We start from the raw sequence: 25,378 nt of genomic DNA, 5'->3' as shown, positions 1-25,378 counted from the left end.
TCCTCAAAAAGTTAAAAAATAGAACTGCCATTTGACCCAGATATCCTAAAAATCCTGAAACACCAACCAGAAAGAATATATGCACCCCTATGTTCATAGCAGTGCTATTTACAATACCTAAGTTCCAGAAACAGCCCAAGTGCCCATCAGATAAGTGGATTAAAAAAGATGTGGTACACAATGGAATACTATGCAGCTGTGAAAAAGAAGGCTCTCTTACCCTTTGAGATAGCATGGAGAGACTTGGAGAGTATTATGCTAAGTGAAATAAGCCAGTCAGAAAAAGTATCACACTCATGGGTGGAATATAATGAACAAAATAAAGTGACAAACAAAACAGATCTAGAGACATGGAAGCATGGAACAGACTGAGGAATCTGAGGGAAGAGTAGGGTGGCAGCGGGAAGAGATTAACCAAATAACTTATATGCATATGTACATAACCCATGGACAAAGACAATAGCGAAGTGAAGGGAGTCTGGGGGAGGGGGGATGTGTAATACTTTTAACAATAAAGATAAATTTTTTTTAAAAGCTGTTTAACTGTAAACTGCTCAAGGAAATGCTTTTTCTTTTGTAAACCTATTAACTCGACACATGCAGTGTTAATGTTTTGGGGGAAAAATTCTCTTTTAGGCAGAAGTGTGTAATCCAAGAAATTCGTATCAAATGTATCCCTGGGAGCAATGCCTTTACGAGTTACACATTTCATGCCAATTTTCAGGGGGTCATCTATAATTTCCCCATTTTTATGATTCTCTCTTAACCTGAGCATTCTGAGAACTCACTTTTATCATGTTAACCTTCCAAATACCATCAAAATGTCTGGGATGTATTAACTATTAGTAAATACTTTGTGAATAAATGAAAAAATAAACAACACCCCACACACCAAACAGCCTAGTCCTGCAGACCATACAGGTCTGCTCCCAGCACACCTCCATTGCACACCTCCATCCAGGCTGCTCATCCACTCCAACACCAAACCAACTTCACAGGCAGAGGGAGGCTGAGACCCTCCACTCCCAGGCCAACCGCTGGTGTGAGATGCTAACAGAACAGGCGAAGTAATGTATAGAGACAACATTTAGTTTATTTTGACTGTGACCAAAGTCAGAGAGCGACAACAGAACCTCAGTGACTTAAAGTCCTGCTGGGTTCAATGACAACACATCAAGTCTGGGAAAAGGGTTGGCATCCCTTTATGTAACCATTTCATAATCTCTCATCATCCCAGGACTCGGCATGAATCTTTGACAGCGATCACATTTGCTCATTCTTTAAATTAGGACAGACGAATTCTCTCTCACCAAGAGTATCAGTTTAGATACTTTTAATCTTACAAACTGTCTGATGGAAGGAGGACAGCAGCATCTCAGTGTTAGTTAACTGTGGAGTCCCAAGATGTGGGTTGAAGGCCTCTCCAGAAAGGACTGGACACAGCGATTTTACCGCCCACCTCTTTCCTCATCTTCGCTGAGAGTTTGGATGAATGTCTAACCGCAGAGATTAGACTCACAGTGAAATGAGTAAGGTCTATGTGAAGACCTGTCTGTAGAAGCATATGTGTTTCTCTGTGAAGAGCTCTATTCAAGTCCCATCAGCGTCGGAGCCTCAGAAAGAACGCATGTTTACACTCGGTGCTCTCCAAGGGGTAATACTTATCATAGAAATCTAAAACATATTCCTCAGTCTTGAATCCAAACTTCTGGTACAGCAGCATTGCTGGGTTGCTTGCTGAGACGTGCAGAGTGACATCCTTGCCCATGCAGGTCTGTCAAGAGAGCGGAAAAATACAAGATGAAAAGGAGAACGCCCGAGGGAAATGAGTAGGTGAAGAAACTCTTCTAAGAGGAGGTAGATGGTTTTGGAAACCAGAGATGTCAGGGACTGAAGCTGAGACTTCGCAACACCTGGCAACAGCTGGAAACCGAATGACACTTTGCCACTGATCAAAACATCCCCTGAAGCATTCGTCAACACCGAGGAAACGGATGGCATGCTGAGTATTCTTTTCTCTCTGAAGCAAAGGGCCAAGGGAGATATTTCATTACCAACTGTATTATTTATAATTCAATTACATTTACATGTCAAACATACTTATACCAAACTCCATGAAAATTTTGAAGAAACAGTGAAAAAGTAAGTTCTGCTTTTAACAACTAGATGTTAAATTATGTGACCAAATATGAAATATTAGGACTTACATTTAATTATAAAACCTGAAGAATCTATACAGACCTTCAAAATCCTAAAGTCCACCTCCCACCCCTCCCAAAGTGACAGAATTCACTTCTCAGAACTGAGATTTCTATACTTACCATCGCCCACTCCTAGGAGAAAAGAGTAATAATCGTTCTCCCAATACAAGGCAAGTCCTTAGATTCTGTAATTAGGTACACAGACTGAAGCAGCCCAAAAGTAATATAAATAAAGAACTTCTTTTTGTGAAGAAGGCACCGAAATACTGAAGTTGATAGGGTTCTTAAGACTTCATAGTCCATGGTTCCCCCAAGGCCTGAATTAAGAACTCTGTCAAAGGCAGACGGCTACCTTCCATTCTCTGTTGAACTCACATCTGCGTCTAGTACACCAAGGACAAGAACGTGTGCTGAGGTAAGGCCAGTGTTCTTTCCACTGCAAATAAGCACAGTCTGACCAAGGCCATCACTGAGTGCTACTGACTGAGGGAGACTGTGTCTGGGCCTGGGCTGTGGGCTTTGGCTGTGGGCTAAATACCTGCAAACGAAGATGAACACTCTTCCTCCAACCCAGGAAATGCTCTGTGTGGACTGACCAGGCCAGGCCTGTGTCAAGCAGACACATCAAACTGTCACCCCTGCCTGCCCCCAGCCCTTGGCAGTGAAGGGAAAGGCACAAATCCTGCAGGCAGTCTGGTAGGCTAGAAGGAGAACACAGAGTAGAGGCTAATTCTGCGAGTGAAGTGGGCAGAGAAAAGGGGGGTGTGGTAGAAATCACTGAGAAGGTCTCAGTCCAAGACAATACAGGTAGCACATATTAACCGCTGAGAGAGGTGAGAGAAAGCAATTTCTAGAAGATGGTTCTCAAGGTTCTGGCCAACACTTGGGAATTACTGAGCAAGTCTCATTAAAAAGTGGATAAATATTTTATCAATTCCATCCTCTATTTAAAAGGAATCCTGAAAACCAAGCTTACAGATACAGAACACAGACTGGTGGTTGCCAAGATGGGGGGAAGTAGAGGGTGGACAAAATGGGTGAAGGGAATCAAAAGGTACCAACTCCCAGTTACAACATAAATAAGTCATGAGATGTAATGTGCAGCATGGCAACTATAGCTAATAATACTACACTGCATATTTGATAGCTGCTAAGAGAGTAACCCTTAAAAGTTCTCATCACAAGAAAAACAAAATTTTTAAAATATGTATGGTGATGGATGGTAACTAAACTTAATGTAGTGATCATTTTGCAGCATATACAAAAATTAAATCATTATGTTATACACCTGAAATTAATATAACGTTGTATGTCAATTATACCTCAATAAAAAAAAAATCCAAAACCAAAAAGGAATCTTGACCAGTAACACAAAATTGCCCATACCAGTTGGTTTCTAAATAAAAGTTACCAGAAAATTCTGGGTGAAAACAAAAATCTTCGCATGTTTTTCTGATGTTAGTATATAAGTATATGGTATACTTTCTTCAAAGATGATCCAGATATATCAAAGGATGAATTATAATTCGTTATTAAAATCAAGTCTTTGAAGGTTCATACCAGGTTATAAAGTGATGGTAAAATGAAAAACAATCAAGAATTACAGACTATGTACTACTGACTGATACAGCTTGGCTAAAATATTTTAAACCGCTTAAAACTAAAGATCATAGCTCCATCTCCATGTCGGCGTCGTGGCGGTACTGATTAAAACTAAAAATCATAGCTCCATCTCCAGGTCGGCGTCGCGGCGGTGCTGATCCTAAGAGCAGCAGCATTACCAACATGGATAGTACAAGTGCTTCATGCTTTCCCTTTGGCATTGTCTCATTTTATTTACTACACATATTTACAAACTGGCTTCTTTAAAACCTGGGTCTAAATAGCAATCTTAGCCCTGGATGGTGCTACTCAGTGGTTAGAGCGTCAGCCTATGTTTCTAAAGGTCACAGGTTTGATTCCCGGTCAAGGGCATGTACCTGGATTGCAGGTTTGATGCCACTGCTTGCAGAAAGGCAACCAATCAATGTGTCTCTCTCACACTGATGCTCTCTCTCTCTGTCTTTCCCCCTTCCTCCCTCCCTTCCACTCTCTCTAAAATTCAATGGAAAAAATATCCTTGGATGAGGATTAACAAAAAATAAAAAAATAAATAGCAATCTTATTTTAGAGAGGTGAAGATTTTTGTCTGTGTGTTTTAATAACCTCACAAATGATGGTGACTGGCTTTCTGTCACTTGGTCTCATATTCCATTGGGCTGTGCTGGGAGGGCCCCGCTCAGATTCACCCCTCCTCCAATTCCCTCCAAAGAGCCCAGAACAGTGATGGCGAACCTATGACACGTGTGTCAGAGGTGACACGTGAACTCATTTTTTTGGTTGATTTTTCTTTGTTAAATGGCATTTAAATATATAAAATAAATATCAAAAATATAAGTCTTTGTTTTACTATGGTTGCAAATATAAAAAAATTTCTATATGTGACATGGCACCAGAGTTAAGTTAGGGTTTTTCTGCTGGAAGCCAGTCCATCCTTGCCGCTTGACACAGTCGCTGCAGGGAAGAAACATCTGCACAGCATATGTTTCAAGGGACCTGGCGTATATGGCATGTTGTTCTTAATATGTTTGCTCTCCTTCTTAGCGCTATGTGTTTTAACCAGGGTCACCTCTCCGAAAAAGGTTGTTTCCCCAGGTGGAGATTTTTCCCTGGAGTTAGGGATTAACAGGACTAAGGAAGGGAATAAATCAGTAAAACCCCTTAACTAAGTGCCAGGCCGGTAGTTAGTTAATCACTTTAACTATGAACAATCACGCTTAAGCTACATAATCTTTACTTAGGATAATCTCCTTCAGTTACTTCCTTGTAGCTTAACAGAACAATAGAGTAGTGACCTTGGAATGGAGATAACAAACGCCCTAACCTTTGGAATAGAATGGATAGGATTAAAATCAACTGGTATAAATACAGATGTAACAGGAGAATAAAGACAGAACCTGGCTGGAGAACCTGACTAGAGAACCTGGCTAGGCTGCTGATCAACTGAATGCTGTTGTGTCATTCCTTCTTCGCCAACTCTGTCCACACCTTTGGGAACCCCTCGACCTGCTGGGGTTGGACCCCGACATTTTTCAAAATGCTGACATGCCGAGCTCAAAAGGTTCGCCATCACTGGCCCAGAAGCTAGTGGGTAGAAGATGAACACAGAATACATACCTGAATCAGATGATAAATCATGAAAGTTGCAATCCCTGCTCTTCTCCATTCAGGATGGACAAACAGAAATGAAATGTAAGCTTCGTTGTACTTCACGTCAGGAACCATGAAGCCAAAAGCAATGATAACTTTTTTATACAGGACGACAACACTGAAGTCTGGATACTGCAGGCACTCAGAAAGGTCAATGCCTAAAGAAAAGAAACAATCAGATTCACACCATGTGCCTTTTGAAACTAATGAACACCAAGCTGTTCAGTCTGTACTTGCAGCTACACCTGTATGCTAAAAAAAACCCACAAAACAAAATGAGACAAAGATACTATCATAGATACCACACATTCAGATCATAAAATTAAAAGTGCATTTTAGAATATACCAAACTTAACACCATCTTTTCTAAGTACTTGTTAAAAGAAGGAGAGGCAGGATGGGGGGTGGGGGGGTAGCAGAGTGAACAGGGTCAGAACTGAACACACCTGTTTTGAGCTCAGGCTCCTTGGCCATGTGTATCAGTGGGCACATCGCTAAAGTCTTGGACTTAGTTTCTACATGTTTAAGGTGAAAGTCCCTAGACCGCCTCACAGAGTTGGAGGAAAGATCCCATGAGAGTGTCCATATCATTGTATTCTTTACCTCAGACATATTCAATTTATAAGCTCTTTTGTACAAACTCTACATTTTACAATAAAAAGGTTAAATAAAAAATGAGTCCTTGCATAGCGTATGAAAGTCACCTAGTGTACAGGAAGGAAATAGTAAATGCTCCCAGAATGTTCCTTTCAGCCCCCATACACTCTCAAAAGAGCACGCGCAGCTCTGCCACCACACGCACTACTACATGATTGCCAGACAAAAGATCACAAAGCTCTCATCCCAATGAATCTTATCTAACATCTGGAGACGTATTTCCCACTTTATATTTCAAAGCATAGTGGTAAAGCAGATCCACAAAAAGTGTGTTTATATTTAGCAATGAAAATGCTCTTCTTTAATTGATGGCTCTGGTCATTAGAGACAGTTAGTATATTAAGGCTGATAAAATGACAAGTCATATTGGGTTAAAGTCTATGATTGGGGTATTTGGCTTTTTAAAAACACCTTTTGGCTCTACTAATATTTTCTAAGGAACAGCTAAGTAAGCAAAGCATACAGAATTATTAAGCAAATTCAAAAGTATCCAAATGCCCCGCTACCAGTCTGTGTTTGGCTGATAGATATTACCTGATATCTAAACATATGTAGAAGCAAACAGGATGAATCTTTTATTCTGGAAGCAGAGACAAACAGGGAAGAGAAACAAACAAAAACACTGTTTATTAATTTAAATGCAGGCTTTCCCTTGACCTTAGAAAAGAAAGAGATATTTATATTTTAATATTTCTATATTAGTAGACACAAACTGAATAAAATCATAAGTAAAAATGTTAGGGTTACATGACATACACTAATTTAAAAAATCATTAAAATGTATTCTATTGAAAACCCATCTGCCCAGTTTGAGAAGGGGGAACATACCAGGCCAGAAAAACTCCTGACACATAGAGTTGATCGTTGGGATGTGATTTGGCCGGACATAGCAGTAATCGAGAGGTGCATCGGGCTCCGGCATCCAGTGAGGGTCATTTCTGTGCAGGTGGGAACGAATCTGTGACAGGAGCTGCAGTTTGGGTGGTTTTGTTTCATAATCGCGCCTCCAGTACCACAGAAAATAAACAAATTCAAGTAAAAAAAATACTCAATATTATTCCTAGCCATTTGATTCATGCAAACTCTGATCTGCTTGAAATTTTGAGTTAATTTGCACTACTTTATATGGCAACTAGCTTGACAACAGCTACAGGACTTTTTGGTATAAATTTAAAATTTACTCTTTCAACATTTGTCAGACGAAACCCCTCTGTACCCGCCAGGAACTCTACTGGTGCTGGCGAGGGTTATGAACAGAGTGAGGAAACAAAGAGCATCCTAATTTAACCCTCTGAGTGCTCTGACCAAGACAGAGTCCAGGGCAGGGGAGATCCAACCCTGCCAGGGCAGCTGCGGACCACTAGTGCCAGGGGAAGCAGAGCAGGCTCCACACTGCCTGTCCACGTGTCTGCCTGGGAGGCAGTGCTGTGCAGGGAGCAGGTGACTACGAGCTGCAGAACAAGTATCGTCAACGGAGACCATGTGCTCTGTCACCACATCCAAGATAGCACTGGGGGCCTCTCTTGTCAGCTCAGCTTTGTGGCACAGCCTAGCCAGGAGTGGGGAATGGCCATATAAGGCCCCCGAAATCATTTGGTCTGGCCCTGCCAAGGCATTAGGGGTGAGTTAATTAAATGTTTGACCAAATACAGCAGGCTAGTTTTTAAGTTGATAATTTGTATGGCCCGAAAATGATGTTATAAATATCCAAATGGCCCTTGGCAGGGAAAAGCTTCCTCACCCGCCCTAGACTCATCATTAGAAACTGTCCCAACATCCAGTCTAGGCATAGGTCAGATGGAGACATCGCTGCTATTTTTTTATTTCACAGACTACTAAATATATACAACTTTAAAATTTTAAATGAAACAATAAATATGATCATCATAATGATATCTAACAGAGTTAACTTATCCTTGCTTTTTATGTTTTTACCAAAGGGCCATCCTTTCTGCAAACAAGTACAGTTGAAACAAGTCAAGGCTGAGCTAGACACAGAGCACAGACTCAGCCCTTGATGACTCCTGCTCACAGGTTTTGGTATTTCTTCACTCCGGCAGAGAGACGAAGTGCAGAAACCACAAACATTACTTCTCATGACACACTCAACATCATGCTCTTCTCCATATACCTGATGTACGGTTTCAAGATCCGAGAAGTGTAAGGGCTGATAATACTCTGGTCCACAGCCAAATCTTCTGATCCTACCAAACGGTACAAAAACTTGGTGGTTTGGTGCCGAAATCCTTTCCTGGATGGCAGGGCAGTCTATGAGAAAGAAACACTGGTTATATAAAAACAAAATTATTCAAAAGATTGGTTTAATTCCCACAGATAATTAGTACTTATGACATTTTTATGTATTGGAAAGGTCTTTTTACATCACATATTTGAAAAGCTCATTAAAAAAAAATTTCATTGTGCCCTAGGCGGTTTGGCTCAGTGGGTAGAACATCAGCCTCTGAACCGAAGGGTCCGGGCTTTGATTCTGATCAAGGGCACATACCTTGGTTGCAGGCCCCTCCCCAGCTTGGGCCCTGGTCAGGGCATGTGCAGGAGGCAACCAATCGATGTGTTTCTCTCACACTGATATTTCTCTCTGTCTTTCCCTCTCTCTTCCACTCTCTAAAAAAAAATCAATGGAAAAATATCCTTGGGTGAGGATTAAAAACAAAGTCATTGTATAAAATAAGACATGAAAAATTCATCCTTGTTGTAATAGTTTCAAATTAAAATAATTAGCCCTAGCCAGTTTGGCTCAGTGGATAGAGCATCAGCCCAAAAAATCAAGGGTCCTGGGTTCAATTCCGATCACGGGCAAGTACCTCGGTTGTTAGCTTGATCCCTGGCCTCATGTGCGGGAGGCAACCAACATGTCTTTCTCACACCAATGTTTCTCTGTCTCTCTCCCACTCCTTTCCACTCTCCAAAAATCAATGGAAAAAATATCCTCAGATGAGGATTAACAAAAAATCAAATAAAAATAATTTAAAAATTTTTTAAGTAATTTTAAAATGTTTAAAGTCATTTAATTGAGTGAAATGCAGGATTGAGCACAGGATTTATAGCTTCTATAGGTTTCATTTTATCTATATTACACTTTCAGTCAATTCATCAAATATTAACCAGCACCAGTGACATGAAGGTAACATATATACCGGGGTCGGGTTTTATGAGTTTAGTTTGTTACCCAAACAGCCATGGGGACCAATTATTGCAATACTTATATATGGATTTATTAAAATATGTCTCCATTCCATTGAGTAAATTTGACAAAAGTAGGACCGTACAGATTATCATCCCTAAAACAAATCACCATAGTGGAGCGGCCCTACCAGAGGTTCAAGGAGGATGTGGTTTGTCTTTGCTCCTTAGGCAGGTGTCCTAACTGAACAGGTAGGTTTGGCCCTGGGAGTCTCATCGGAGATGTCTGTTCTTCAGCGAGTGCTGCTCCAGGGCCCGCAGTCATGTAGTAACAGAACATGTGCAATTAGGGTTTTATAGCAAAGAGTTCAAATGGAAGATTAAAAGGCACACTTATAAAGTAGTTTGCCAAGGAATGGATAAAGTTTAGAAACTTGAGTTGTTTTTGTAGAATCAGTTTGCTCTTAGCCTAGAAAATAACTTTGTTGGAAGAAGAGCAAAAATTTCTTCTTTTATAATTTTCTCTTATGATCTTACCAAACTGGACACCAAAACTTTCAAAAGCCAACTTTGAAATTCTTCCAGGACTTTAAGTTTCAAAGTGAAATTGAAAGCTGTGTAATACAGTTTCCAAATATGGCCCCAACAGTTCTTCCCCACCTCTGGGTACACATGGCTCCTCCTATCACAAGGCAGAGTCAATTTCCCCTCCCCATGAATCTGGTGGGCTTGTGACTGACCAATCAGAAAGTGGCAGAAGTAACATTCTGGGACTTTTGAGCCCAGGCCTAAAGGGGACTGGCAGCTTCCACTTTTCCCCTCCCGGAGTCCAGCTGCCATGGTGTCCAGGCTGGACCACTGAGCGACTGGAGGCCACAGACACAGGCTCTGGAGGAAGAGAAGCCGTCCTGTTCATTCCAGTCCTGACCCAGCTCTCAACTAAACACAGCCACAGAAGAACCACCCAATTGAGCCCAGCTGACCCAGAGAATCAGAAGAAATATTAAATAGTCACTGTTTTAAGCCACGAAGTTTTGGGATGATTTGTATGCAGCAATAGACAACTGAAACACCAGCGATTGAACCACTAGCCCGCGAAAGACTATCCACTCAATGTCTCAAGGTGAGTTCTGTGGAACTCTGTGGATATTATACAGGACCCCAACTTCTTTCCATTGCCACTGCTTTCCCAAATCTAAACCACCCTCAATTTCTGTCCAGATCACTACCAGTGCCTCCTATCAGTCTCCCTGCTGCCTGCCACTCTTACCCCATATCATCCATTCTCCACACAGCCAGATTCTCCTTTTAAAAACTAAATTCACCTCCCTTGAGGAAAGCTCCTATCTGGCTTTCCACTATAAGTTCATAATACAATTCAAACTCCTTGCCGTGACCTGCAGGATCTGGCCCTGTTACCTCTGTGGCCTCATCTCCCATCATCGCCCTCCTCCATCACTATGTTCCAGCCTCAGACACCAAACGAACTCCTGCCTTAGGTCCTGTGCCTGAGTCTTCTGCCCTGAACCTTCCTCAGCCCAGCTCCTCCTTGTGGATCAGAACTTGGTTCAAGTGTTCCCTCTACAGAAAGACCATCCCTAACTACCCTGTCCGAAGTGGCTGCTGCCCTCTGCTCTTCCATCTCACTGCAGACTCACCTTGTGGGAAGTGATCCTGTTTGTTAAGGGAGTTAGTTCTGTCACCTCGATGCTCGCTGGTGGCAACTCCATAAGGGTGGGGAACCTTATCTGTCTTAATTCACTGCAGTATTGCCCAAGAGAACAGTGCTTGGCATATATGAGGTACTCAATGTTAGTTGAATGACAAAATGGTTGGGGGAGGGGGGAGGTCCCAAAGTCAAATAAGTTTGGAAAATGTTAAATGAGCTTCTCCAAACCTCTGGTTCTAAACAAAATGGGGAGCTAGGTGGCTTGTTGGTTCCCTTCCCCAACCCAATTTGGGAGAAGTCAAAAAGTGAGAGGGAAGACGGAACACAAAGGCTATGAGAATCCCTGCCCACTACTGGACCATCTTTTAACCCTAAGGAGAAGTAGCCCAGAATCGCAGCTGCCCTGCTTGTCTTCACCAAGTTCTCTGACACTCTACTCCCTGCATCAGCTGAGGATACTTGCCCCACAAATAACTGCTGATCTACCTACAAGTTGGAAGGAAGCATGTCAGCCCAGACAGGAAATGCAGAGGACCCCACTGCCATGGCCCAGACTTCTGTCACGTTCCCTGGTATACGCTGCAGCTCAGGTGTTGACCTTGACCACTGACCACTCCCTAATGTTCTTGACCACTGACTTCTCCAGGAGGGGCTCATGGAAGGTGCAGCCAGAACATAACTGTATGAGTTTCCTGGAGCTGTTGTATCCATAGGGTGACTCAAAACAACAGGAATTTATTCCCTCAGTTCTGGAGGCTGGAAGTCAGAAGTCAAGGTGTCGGCAGGGCCATGCTCTCTGAACACTCTGGGGGACAGACTGTCCCGTGCCTTTCTCCTGGCTTCTGGTGTTGCCAGCAATCGTTGGCATCCCTTGGCTGTGGACCTAGCACTTTGCCTTGTCACATGGTATTCCCTCCTGTGTCTGTCTCTGTGTCTCATCTCTTGTAAGAACACTGGTCATATTGCATTAAGGGCCCACCCTACTCCAGCATGATCTCATCTTAATTAATTATATGTATAGGGGCCTATTTCTCAGTAAGTCACATTCACCTGTAGCAGGAGTTAGGACTTCAATATATCCTTTTGTGGGACACAGTTTATCTACAATAACCACCCACAGACTACTCAGCTTTATCTTCTGGAAACCTTCATCTAAGAGGTAATTTCCTTCCACAGCTAAGTGTTTCCCACTTCATTTTTTAAAAAATAAAAGTATAGTGTTTAGGGATATAGTCATTAAAAAAGTAGAAGAATGATTAACAATAAGTAAGAGAATGACTTCCTCTGGGGGGAAGCAGGCAGTGTACAGACTTCTCAGGTGTTTGTAATGCTGTTTCTAAACCCAGGAGCTAGAAGCACAGGCATTTATTTTATTACTCTCTAAGCTATACTCATATGTTCCATGCATTCTCCTTGGGCATTCTTCTATGGGTATGACACATTTCATAATTAAAAAATAAAGTATAGATATTAAAAAGAAAAGCTCATGAGAACAAAGAACAAACGAACAGATGATGGCAACAAAAGCATATGAAAAAGTGCCAAATGACGTGGACTTGAGAGACAAAACCTAAAGCAGCAGGGAGGCCAGGCCAGGAGCAGCAGGATTTGCAGCTCAGAGCCTCAGGCAAGGGCAGCAATAGGAAAGGCCAGGTCCTACTAAAGCTCAGAGTCCTTTACTTCAGAGGTTAAAGCCCCCACTGCCCATATCCAAAAATGATCTTCCCTTTCATGGGCAGAAGACTAGACTCTGCAGAAGCTCAAAGGAGAAAGATTCTGGACACAGGGGCCCTGGCACAGCCAAGGGTGGAAGTACTGTCTTAAAACAGGGTCACTTAATGGAAATTTTCCAGCTGAATGGTCGGCTCCTGGCCTCCCTTACTTGGCTCCTAAGGTGCAGGCAGGCAGGTTACTACTTCCCAGAAAAGATGAGGAATAGGAGAAAAAAAGAAAATTAAGGGGATCCATTTGGAGTAGGGGTCATGGGCGAACTACAGCCCATATGCCAAATCCAGCCTGTTTTGGTAAATAAAGTTTTATTGGAGCACAGCCATGCCCATTCATTATATCTTACCTGTGCTGCTTTCATACTACAACAGCAATGTTAAATAGTTGCAACTGAGACTGTGTGGCTTGCAAAGCAGAAACTATTTACTATCTGACTCCTTACAGAAAAAGTCTGCTAACCCTTGTCCTAATAGCAGTGCTCTGAAAAGACAAACCAGAAAAAACAGAAGATAGGAAATTAAGAAGACTTTCCAGAACTCAAGGACTTTCAAATTCAAAGGGCCCACACACCAAATGCTGAGCACAATGAAACAAAAAACCCCACACAGGGTACACACTGAATAATACCAGAACAATGGCAACAAAGAGAAGAGCCCACTTTAGTTGCCAAAGAACAACAAAACAGAAAAATGTGCAAAGAATCCAATAGGCAATTCTCAGAGAAACAAGGAGGGAACATGATTACAGTTGTAACCTCACCTGTAATCAAAGAAAAGTAAATAAAAAACAAGTTTTCACTTTACAGCTCAGTTAGCTTACTAGTAAGAGGCTGGTTAAGAGCAGTGCTAGCACAGATACAGGGAATCTAAGACCTCTCATTCCTGCTGTGTGAAGGTGTGTTCTGGCAGCTCTGAGTGGAATTCATTGTTCCAGGAGCACACTTAGCCTTGGGTTCCACTGAGTCACTTTGAGCCACGCTGACACCACACTGCTCCCCTGGCTGCTATGTCTCCAGGCTGTCTTCTAACCCACAGATGGTTACATGTTTTCAGATCCTGCTCAGCACAGGGTCTGGTACACTTATGTTCTCAACAAAACTATCAATCAAAGTCATGACACAAACCATGTACGGCTACCCTTAGGGACTACATGATACAAAGAAAATGTCTAGGTTCTGCCTGAAATGCCCAAAGAGGAAAATAACCCAGCTGAATTAAGAGGTATTCATACTGAACAATTTCAAAAAATAAAGCCCAGCAATTTTTCTATTTTTCTCTCTTGCTGTTTTATTCTCTCTCCCAAAATTACTCAGGACTTGAACAGTCACTGCCTAATTGTGCCCACTCCCTGGTGCTGCCTGCCCCACCTCCACTTTAGCATGTGTGTTAGCTCACCTGGTACCGGTCAAGGATTCTGAAGTCCTGACAGGTGGTTCTGTATGTGGCTTGGCCAGCTGGAAGCCTAGAAACTCCTTCTTTGGCTCCATAAATCCCATCAACTAACAGAAGAGCAGCATTAACAACTTGATCCAAGTCAAAAAGTGGTAATCCCCTATCCCTTTTTGCTTGTCTGACAATCAGTTTACGCTTCAGTCTCCGAGCTTCTGGTGTCATGGCAACGGCACTGGGACAAGCTTCCAGCCTCTTCAGGAGCAGCTTCTCCTCATAGATGCTAACAGGGGTGTACTTGGGCCCTTTGGGTTTCCTGTCCTTCTCCAGCTGTGGCTTCCTCTTTTCTCGAGCCCTTGTTTGCAAAGATGTGTTGGAATCTGTGTCTTCACTGTCAATGTCCATCCTGTCAGGTTTTTCCTCCTCACTCTCTTCCTCCTGCTTTATATGTGCAGGTACTCTGACCTTCTTCCTGCCCCCAGGCACTGTCCCAGAAGCTGCTGGCCCAGCAGGGGGCGGGACATACTCCATCCCTGGGTCTATGACTCCATCACCTTCCAACTCATCGTCATCTGTGGAAGTATAAAACAGGACAAAAGAAATAGAGCACACCGCACACAAGGTGAAAACATACACTTTCATATCATGGGCCAGGCATAAAATAAAGACCCATGAAAGGCAAGACTTACCGTGAAACAAGGCTTGTGGTGGCATCACATCTGGAATCAGATCTGCTTCTGAAAGCAAGCTGGGCGTGGCTGAGTGAGAGGCAGGGGTCCCGGGGGCAGAGAAATCCAGAGAGGGAGATGGAGACGGGCTAGTCAGTGGAGTGCGGTCCGAGGAGCTCAAGGATGAGAAGTCGATCACTTCTCCTTTTTCTAGAATCACATCTGGCCTGCGGCCCCGGCTTATGAACTTTACAGGGGTCGAAGAAGTGCTCCTGTCAAGAAAGCCAGCAGCTTCCTTCTGGGCTCTTCTAATGTCTTTCGCTTCCTGAGTGCGACATCTTTTCTCTTTTAATTCCATGGCTGATTCCACAGGATTGCGACTTGCCCGCTTTCTAAGTCCCTCGACAGTAATGATGGGATCTAAAGTTGGTTTTGAGGCTGATGGAAAAGAATAAATACCTCAATTTTTAAATAACCAATCAACTTTAGTTTCTTTTACTAATTTATTATTGTAAACGTACTACCACATTCAAAATAGAGGAATGTTTGCCCTGGTGGGTGTGTCGTGGTCCCATGCACTGAAAGGTCACCGGTTAGATTCCCGGTCAGGGTACATGACCATGTTTCGTGTTCAGCCCTGGACCATATGGGAGGCAACCAATCGATGTTTCTCTCTCACATCAATATTTTTCTCTCTCTCCCTCCCTGCCTTAAATGAGGACTTAGACATCTCTTAACAAGAAAAAAAATTATAATGAAAATTTAAACAATTAAACACTATCTTCCACCAACTGGAATAGGTAAGCATTAAAATTCTGATAATGCTCAGCAAGTATATGGGGAAGTGAACATTTTCATACCAGCACGTAAATTTTATTACAACTTTTTGGAAGGTAGCCTGGCAATACTGATTAAAGTTTTGAATGAGCATGCATTTAATACAGTAACACACTTCCAGGAATTACACAAAAATTTGCACATGCACACAAAACTGTACAATTATATTGTTGTTTATTTATTTTTTAAATACATTTTTATTGATTTCAGAGAGGAAGGGAGAGGAAGAGAGAGAGATAGAAACATCAATGATGAGAATCATTGATCAGCTGCCTCCTGCACATCCCCTACTGGGAACTGAGCCCACAACCAAGACATGTGCCCTTGACTGGAATCGAACCTGGGACCCTCCAGTCCGCAGGCCAACACTCTATCCACTGAGCCAAACCGGCTAGGGCCATATTGTTGTTTAAAATAACAACAATAAAAGGTTCTAGAAATAACCAAAATGTCCATCAACAGGGGTTTAATAAATTATCATATAGCCATTCAATGGAATGCAATGAAATAAAAGAAAACATGGCAGCCTGGCCAGCGTGGCTCAATGGTTGAGCATTGACCTATGAACCAGGAGGTCCTGGTTCGATTCCTGGTCAGGACACATGCCCGGGTTGTGGGCTCGATTCCCAGTGGGTACCATGCAGGAGGAAGCCAGTCAATGAGTCTCTTCATCATTGATGTTTCTGTCTCTCTCTCTCTGTCCCTTCCTCTCTGAAATTAATTAGAAAGAAAGAAAGAGAGGGAGGGAGGGAGGGAGGGAGGGAGGGAGGGAGGGAGGAAGGGAGGGAGGGAGGGAGAGAGGGAGGGAGGGAGGGAGGGAGGGAGGGGAGGGAGGGAGGGAGAGAGAGAGAGAGAGAAAGAAAGAAAGAAAGAAAGAAAGAAAGAAAGAAAGAAAGAAAGAAAGAAAGAAGAAAGAAAGAAAGAAAGAAAGAAGAAAGAAAGAAAGAAGAAAGAAAGAAAGAGAGAAAGAAAGAAAGAAAGGCAGGCAGATCTGCATGTACTGCTATGGAAAGATATCCAAGGTATACTGGTAAGTGGAGGGAAAAATGGAGAATAAGTATTGTGAGTCCATTTACAGTTTTTCTTTTAAAAAAATAAGAAAATGCTTAAATGTTCAGACGATTTCTAAATGCATTCACAAGAGTCAACAGTGGTTACTCTGGAAAGTGAAACTGCAGGAAGGGGTGGGTGCAGAGGAGCAACTTCCAGACCTTATATCCTTCAATCCTACCTGACTTTCTTTCCAATTATATATTTTTTAAATGTAAAAGCTCATTAAAACCTTTTTAGATTCAAAAAAATCAGACCAATGTATGACAGTAAAGAATTACTATTAATTCTCTTAAAATTGTGAAAATGGTATTATGGTTAGACTACAAAAAAGAAAGAGTTCACACCATGTAGAGATACATACTGACATTTTTAAGAATGCTATGTTGGTACCTAGGATTGCTCCTAAAGAATCCAAGGGTGGGATGGGTAGAGGGTTGGGGGAAAGTACTATGGGTCTAGATCAGGAGTGGGGAACCTTTTTATGTCAAGGGCCATTTGGATATTTATAACATCATTCATGGGCCATACAAAAGTATCAACTTAAAAATTAGCCTGCTATATTTGGTCAAACATTTAATTAACTCACCCCTAATGCCTTGGCAAGGCCAGGCCAAATGATTAAGTGGGCCTTATACGACTTGAGGGCTGGACATTGCTCACCCCTGGTCTAGATAAAATGAGATTGCCAGCAGTTAGCTGTTGAAATGAGGTGAAAGGTATGTGGGGATTCATTATATTATTCTCTGCACATTTGCACATTTAAAAATTTTTCCATAATAAAAAGTTTAAAAACGAAATCAGGTTAAACTAGAGAACCTTTCAGATATTAAAGGAAATTTATTAAAACTGGTAACTTAATTAGGAAATTATCCCATTTTTATTTAGTATTTATTTACAGGATACAAAAAATGTGTCACATAAAACTGCCAAGCAGAGTCCTTCCACAGCAGATGAGCTATGCCTGGTAAAGTGGGATTATCTCCTGAGCTCACCCTTACGGCTTTGGGCTGGCTAGCACCTCCTACACTGCTCTCACAGCAGTACCTTTTACTTTCAAAGCAGAGGCAGACAACTTCTCTCCTTCAGGTTTCATTGTCGGGGGCTTGTTGTGAACAAGTTTCCACCATCCTGGTTCTCCGAATTCCTGAGCACCTGAACGGAAGTACATAGGACTTCCCACGCTGAGGCAACCTGCTACTGTGCTCCACCAGGTCGAAGTTTTTTTCCTGGAGAGTCCAAGAATTTAAAAATGATTTTTTAAAAAATTCTATCATTATATAGAAAATACACTCTATGTATACTCTATGACTCCTGGCCTACGATATGCTCTGAACCTGAGAAATTTGAAGGAACGTAAGTTAAGAGAGGCTCTGAGGTCTGTCTGGCTTCAAATCCTGCCTCTACCACTTCCTAGCTGCCTCAGTTTCCTCATCTTTAAAATTAGGATCATAGAACTTACCTCACTAGGTCGTTGTGGGGATTAAATGACATAATTCAAACAAAGCTTATAAAACAATTCTGATTACAATCATCATGAATACCAAGTTCTATAATTTTAATTAAACAAGCTGCTTTTATATGTGAATTAAATACAGCTCTCAAGAATGCATGCAGGAGAATCATTAGCCATGGTAAATAGTTCATTCTACCCAGGTATCAGATGCATCTCTCACTCTGTTCCTATTGGCCTTTACACAGCAGAGTGGGAATAAAATTATATTGTGTGTTCCACAAAGAAAGAACTGAACTTTGGGGGAATAACTCTGCCAAAAAAAAGAATGTATATAACAAAAATTTTTAAATATGTTAAATGTCAACTATTCAGATTCTTCCTGTTGAAAATTCTTTCAAAGGCAACTGTTTTATTTCCACCTTGAAAACATACGTCAATCACCAGAAATACTTTCGTAAGAAGGCCAGACTAACAGTTTCAAAATATTGCTAGGAGGCAAAAGAAAAAAGTATTCTTAGGAACAAAGATGTACTAGAACACACAGAAGAAAAAACTTTAATAGGCATAAGCACTGTCTGTGATGGGGCAAATAACACCCTAGCTTTCACTGGCAATGTTCTGGTCACAAGCACTAACTCCTTTGGTCTCCTCCACTCAACTTCTTCTAACTTTCCAAGCCCCCTCTTCTTGCCCAAAGAATATGATCAAGGGGGAAGCCATTCTACTTGCTTTCTCACACAATGAGTATGTTAGTCCAGTTGGTAGTGTCCCACAGGTCCCGTAGGCTCTGTTCACTTCTCTTTGATCTTTTTCCTTTTCCTCAGATCTTATAATTCCCATTGACCCATCCTCAAGTTCACTAAATCTTTTTCTGCTTGCTCAAATCTGCCTTTTAATCCCTCCAGTGAATATTTCATTACAGTATTGTACTTTCCAGTTCCAGAATTTCTTTTTAGGTTTTCTACCTTTTTATTGATATTCCTATTTTGTTCATACAATGTTTTCTAGACTTTCTCCCCATCTTCCTTTAGTTCTTTGAGCATCTTTAAGACAGTTGTTTTAAAGTCTTTCCTTCATAGATCCATTAGGTCTTCTTAAGGAAGTCCTGGTTGGTTTATTTATTTTCCCTTGAATGGGCCATACCTTTTGTTGTTTCTTTGTATTCTTTCTAATTTTTAATTGAAAATTTAACTTAATAATGTAGTAACTCTGGAAATTAGATCACTATCCTTCCCCAAAGTTTGTTTTTTTACTGTTGTGGGCTGTTTCCCTGTGCCAAATATCAGTATGAGTTGTATAAGGTCTTCTTGGGTCATTTCTGAACTTGCACCTTCCCCTGAGCACATGTAGTGACTTTCTAATTTTCTCTGTATATATAAATGTAGTTGCTTTTGAACATCTTAGCCTTCAATGTCTACTCCAAAAGGAGAACAAAGAGAAAAATAAAGGGGAGAGAAGAAGGCACCAGCCTGTTAATCCCGTAAAGTTGGTTCAGCCAGAGGGAAAGGGGCTGGCCACAATAGGGAAGGGGCAACAATGGCTGCCCACCTTTGTCTGCAACCTTATGATCAGCAGCAGCAATCAGTGACCAGAGCACAGATCACAATACTTGGAGGAGTGTTCTTTTTGTATACCCTGGCTCCCATAAGTTGTGTGCAAGCTGCTCTAAGAGCATGCACATTGCTGCCTACTACAGGCTGAAAGGCGTGGGAGAGGCAGAAGCTACAGTGCTGAGTTGAAAGTGATTAAAATTAACAGCAATTTACTGTACAAACCTTCCCCTGGAAGTTGCAAGTCTTCAACAGACTCCAAAATTCCAAAATAGTTATATCAGACAGATTCTACAATTCCAATCGTTTTCTAAGTAGGGAGACAGATTTCTGGTGCTTCCTACTTTGCCATCTCCCCAGAATCGTCATATATAATTTTTTTGAATTTTAAATACTACGAATGTGCTGTCTCATATTTCATCAAATATAAGATCTACTGATTTTAAGATATATCATTTTATGTACAAGAAAGGAAACTATCAAATTTTGACACATCATCACTACTTGTAAGATATATCCAGCTGTCAGAGAAATCAAAATTTGAACTATTATGCATCTTAAAATCAATGAAATATGATAACAGAATAAAGCATTCAAATTATTCTTCAAAGGTATAATCAAAGTTATATCTTCTGGAAGAATTCAAGGCTAGGATTGTAAAAGCAAATTAAATGATCACACAATGGCAATTAAACTATAGTAATTAATAAAGCTTTTGTATACTTTTTGTTTCTACAATAAGTACATAAAGTTATTTAGGTTGACCCTAAATAATCCTTTACACACTTAAACTTTAATAAAAATTAAAGGCATAAAAGCAAATCCTATAAATATCTGGAAGAAAATGTATTCAAATTCAGAACTTCATTACACAGTATACTATTTGCTTAGCTCTTTTTTAAAAAAAAATTGATTTGAGAGAGAGAAAGACCGATGTGAGAGAGATACATCAATTGGTTGGCTGCCTCCTGCATGTGCCCTAACCGAGGATCAAACCTGCAACCTAAGTATGTGCCCGGAAATCGAACCTCCAACCTTCTGGTGCACCAGACAATGCTTCAACCAAGTGAGCCACACAGGCCAGGGCTATTCGCTTAGCTCTTACGGCAAATAAGAAACGGTATCATTGTTAGGAATTTAAAATATGGTCTATGGCAGTGATGGCGAACCTTTTGAGCTCAGCGTGTCAGCATTTTGAAAAACCCTAACTTAACTCTGGTGCCGTGTCACATATAGAAATTTTTTGATATTTGCAACCATAGTAAAACAAAGACTTATATTTTTGATATTTATTTTATATATTTAAATGCCATTTAACAAAGAAAAATTAACCAAAAAAATGAGTTCGCGTGTCACCTCTGACACGCGTGTCATAGGTTCGCCATCACTGGTCTATGGATAGCAGAATTAAAATCTTTAGTAGTTATAAAAAAAGTATGACTGCAAGTGCTCTTTTGCAGTGTGGTCCTCTAGGGTGTAGTAACTCTGTGTATGTTCATATACAGAGACATCTGAGCACATGGTAATCACATCAGGGAGCAGCTTCAGGTGACTTTCCAATCACTGATGTTTAAAGCAGAGTTCCCAATAACAACAACAACAAAACAAAAAAGACCAAAAAAAAGAAACACAAACAGAAAAAAAAGACAAAAACAAAAACAAAATAAAATAAAGCAGAGTTCTCAAAGTAAAGGTCAGCACTGGGCAGGAAACTGAGTGGCAAGGAATCAGAGTAATTTTTCCTTCTCTTTCTCCTTCTGGTTAGATCAAGGAGAAAGTTTATTGCTTGAAATTCTAACACATGTACCCACCCCTTTTGATCAAGAAAGAAGGTCTCAGATTGACTCAATAGGCCATGGGCTCCAGCTACAACTTAATGGCATTGTTTTATTTTTAGTGCATTTATTTTTATAGTTTCATTGTATTTATGGCAAATTATATTATTTTTTGCTCACCAAGGTGGTGTGAAGTTTCTTTTTAAAGTGAATGTATTTTTTAAGTAAGTAAATTATAATTTTAAATAAGTAAATGACAATTCAAGTGACACATTATTATGGCCCAAACTACTAGTGTCAATGGTTAAACTACACAGCAGCTGGAAAGTAATTAATGCCTTTCGGTAAACATATTAAAAAGAACAGGCTCTAGAAATGAACAAATGACACTAACAACTTCTGTTAAAATAACGGCAATATCCTTAAAAACAGGCAATTTAAATCCAAGTTCTTCCAGAAGATAATCCATTAAACAGAGCAGCACTGAGATCATGAAAACATTCCAAGATCTAATTTTATCCGTTTTTTTTCTTTTTTGTCCCTTATAAATGGGATGTATTAAGTCCCACAAATAGTGCTAAATCATTGAACTAAGACAACAGATTTCCTTTAAGAACCAGTTATACTGTCAATTCTTTTCTTAGTACCACTAAAATTACTCAAGAACAAAAATAACTTCTTTTGTAAAAATGTACTGAATCTATTCTATTTTTTCCTCAGAGCAAGCCTTCAGAATGTTGTCCCTCCTTTTAAATGCCTTCCCTGATTTCCTAGCAGCATTAGCAGAGCTGTGACTTCTCAGCACCAGAGGAAATAGAGGCTGTAGTGGGTTCAGAGAGAGGACATGTACAAACTCCCTGCTCTGACCTGCTGTGATCAGAGCCTTTACCTATCTTGTCTACACTGACCCTATATGCAAGATTTATGAATCCCATAAATGGCAATTAACAATCAGAATCTCAAACAGAACTGACCAATCCAATTGTAAACTCGTTAATCTCTAAATAGCAATAAGGATAGCAATAAAAATCTTAGTAGATTCACATGAACATTTAGTTAAAACATATGGTCTCAAGCCCTGGCCAGTGTGGCTCAGTTGGTTGGAGCATTGTCCCATATACAAGAAGGTCAGGTTTAATTCCCAATCAGGGAACATAACCAGGTTGCAGGATCAATCCCCAGTCGGGGCGCATAGAGAAGGCTACAGATTACCGATTAATGTATATTTCTCTCTCTACCCCCTTTTCCTCCTTCTCTAAAAAAAACACAAGCAAACAAAAAGACACCATATGGTCTCAATATCTGTGCACTGACATCGCTAAGTCTGATGAACTAAAACAGCCACCACGGAGGAGTGCACTTAGCAGCAAAAAAAACAAACAAACAAAAAAAAAAACTATTAAAGTGAAAAGAGGAATGAATGACTAAGCCATATGTATAACGTATCTAGATCTTGCTAAGCACTGTCATACCAAAAAGTATAAAACTGTTTCTCCCTTCTAGTTAATAAAAATAAATACAAACTAATGACTCTATTAATGAAAAGAAATATAAATGGGCGCAGTCAATAACTGCCATTATTTTTCTTCTGATAAGGCAATGATTTTAAAAGGATAGTAATAATGCTATCTCCTCCAATTAAATAGTTACTCACTCAACTATTAAACAGCCTCATTTAATCAAACTATTTTTTAACGTTCTACAAACCTCTTCAAAATCTCCTAATGCTCAGTATAAATCAAGTTACTTCTCGAAATAGGATGAGTGACTACACTTTTAATAGTATATACTTTCACTTTGATTTTTCATAAACAAGTTTTTTAACTTAAAAAAGGAACATTTTCTGGATTACAAAATTCTCTGTAATTGCCACAAGCAAATGCATACTCTAATTCTCTAGAGCAGTGATTTTCAACCAGTGTGCCACAAGCATTTTTATTTTTATTTTTCAAAATAATTCTTTATTGTTGAATGTATTACATATGTGCCACAAGAATTTTTAAAACATGCAATACCTTATTTCGTCAGGGGCACTGACCTCTTTTCCCTTAGATTGTCAAATAAAAAAAAAATGGCAATAGCAAAGACAACAATAGCTGTCCAGTGTGAATAAATCAAAATTATACCTTTTCTCTTTTTTTGTCAGACTGGCAAAAATGTATTTTTTTGTGTGCTGCAAAATTTTTGTAATTAGTTTGTGTGTGCCATGAGATAAAAAAGGTTGAAAATTGCTGCTCTAGAGGGCTGCACTAGGCTGGCACACATCTTATATTCATTCTTTATATCTTTGTTCAAGTATAAGATTTTTTTAAAAATCACATTACCTATTCCCTAGTAAAAAAGTCCAATGTTTCTCAATAAAAGCACAGATATCCTCTTTCCACCTGAAATAACCTTGACGTCCACTTCCTTCCAGAGACAAGTTGTACATTGCCAACATGACAACCTGAAAAACAAACCAAACAAGGACTGGGACAGAAGCATGATTAAGGGTGTTAATCTTGAGGGAGAAAATTTGTTGTTATATCCTAAATAGTAATGCTGGAGAACAGAGGGGGAAAAGGAAGGATAATATCTTGGAATATTCTCAGTATAGAATTTTACTTTCCTTTTTGCTCTCAGATGAGTCTGACTCATCCACTTAGTTATGTGCAGTCTTTCTTTACGTGTTACATGCGCAGGGCTGATGTGTGGTTGGCTGATTATGATAAACTAGGGGCCCGGTGCGCGAAATTCGTGCACTGGGTGTGTGTGTGTGGGGGGGTGGGGAGTGTCCCTCAGCCCAGCCTGCCCCCTCTCACATACTGGGAGCCCTCAGGCGTTGACCCCCATCACCCTCCAATCGCAGGATCGGCCCCTTGCCCAGGCCTGATGCCTCTGACAGAGGCATCAGGCCTGGGCAGGGGACCCTCATTTCCCCCCATCACTGGTTCTGCCCCCAGCACAGGCCTGATGCCTCTGGCCCAGGCGTCAGGCATGGGCAGGGGACCCCCAGACCCCTCCGATTGCTGGCTCTGCCCCTTGCCCAGGCCTGATGCCTCGGCCAGAGACGTAGACCCCCATCACCCTCCGATCGCCTGATCGGCCCCTTGCCCAGGCCTGACGCCTCCGCCAGAGATGTCAGGCTTGGACAGGGGAGCCCCATCTCCCCCCGATCACTGGCTCTGACCCCCGCCCAGGCCTGAGGCCTCTGGCCCAGGAATCATGCCTGGGCAGAGGACCCCCATCTCCCTCTGATCGCTTGCTCCACCCCCCCGCTCAAGCCTGATGCCTCTGACCCAGGCTTCAGGCCTAGGCAAGGGGACCATCATATCCCCCCAATCCCCAGCTCCGACCCTCACCCAGGCCTGATGCCTCAGCCAGAGGAGTTGACCCTCATCACCCTCTGATCACCAATCACCGGATCGGCCCCTTGACCAGGCCTGAGGCCTGCGGCAGAGGTGTCAGGCCTGGGCAGGGGACCCCCAGCTCTCCGCGGTTGCAGGCTCCGCCCCTGCCCAGGCCTAACGCCTCTGGCCTAGGCGTCCGGCCTGGGCAGCGGGGACCCGCAGCTGCAGTGGCCCCGCGATCGTGGGCTTCGCTTTAGGCCCAGGCAAGGGACCCCTAGCTCCCGGGACTGCCAGCTTCGACCGTGCCCAGCTCCCATCGCTGGCTCCACCCCTACTTCCTGCTATCGCTGGCCAGGGTGGAAAAGGCACCTGATTCTCCAATCATGGCTGGGGGGCAGGGCAAAGGCGGACCCAGGGCCGCCTTTGCCCTGCCCCCCAGCTCTTAGCTCCCCCCTGGGTTTCCGATCACTGTCGGTGGCAGGGGGCTTCTTCCTGCTTTCCCTTTCGCCTCCCTGCATTGTGCCTACATATGCAAATTAGCCGCCATCTTGTTGGCAGTTAATTTGCATATAGCCCTGATTAGCCAATGAAAAGGGTAGCGCCGTACACCAATTTTCTCTTTTATTAGTGTAGATAACCACTGTCCTGGGGTGAACCCCCAGCCCAGTACCCCTCCA

General features: G+C 41.7%; 1 protein-coding gene across 14 annotated transcripts in view; it reads right to left on the bottom strand.

Annotated features, from left to right (window-relative positions):
* Nucleotides 1-1,071: 1,071 nt before the first annotated feature.
* KAT14 (lysine acetyltransferase 14) overlaps nucleotides 1,072-25,378 on the bottom strand; it is a 36,368-nt gene continuing 12,061 nt past the window's right edge. For 2 of the 14 annotated variants that reach the window (XM_036322009.1, XM_036322010.1), the window contains 8 exons: nucleotides 23,697-23,841; nucleotides 17,639-17,820; nucleotides 14,726-15,142; nucleotides 14,043-14,608; nucleotides 8,239-8,375; nucleotides 6,936-7,114; nucleotides 5,418-5,608; nucleotides 1,072-2,022 (listed from right to left, as the gene is read on the bottom strand). In XM_036322009.1, coding sequence (XP_036177902.1) covers nucleotides 1,675-2,022; nucleotides 5,418-5,608; nucleotides 6,936-7,114; nucleotides 8,239-8,375; nucleotides 14,043-14,608; nucleotides 14,726-15,142; nucleotides 17,639-17,820; nucleotides 23,697-23,841 — 2,165 coding nt within the window. In that variant the 3' untranslated portion in view covers nucleotides 1,072-1,674. Of the gene's footprint in view, nucleotides 2,023-5,417; nucleotides 5,609-6,641; nucleotides 6,688-6,935; nucleotides 7,115-8,238; nucleotides 8,376-14,042; nucleotides 14,609-14,725; nucleotides 15,143-17,638; nucleotides 17,821-23,696; nucleotides 23,842-25,378 lie in introns of those variants that run through there. The other 12 variants (XM_036322006.1, XM_036322016.1, XM_036322004.1 and 9 more) reach the window with 12 other exon arrangements.

The sequence above is a fragment of the Myotis myotis genome, unplaced genomic scaffold, assembly GCF_014108235.1.
Source record: "Myotis myotis isolate mMyoMyo1 unplaced genomic scaffold, mMyoMyo1.p scaffold_m19_p_9, whole genome shotgun sequence".
NCBI lineage: Eukaryota > Metazoa > Chordata > Mammalia > Chiroptera > Vespertilionidae > Myotis > Myotis myotis.
Note: the sequence above shows the minus strand (reverse complement) of the source record. Positions and strands in the feature narration are given on the sequence as shown.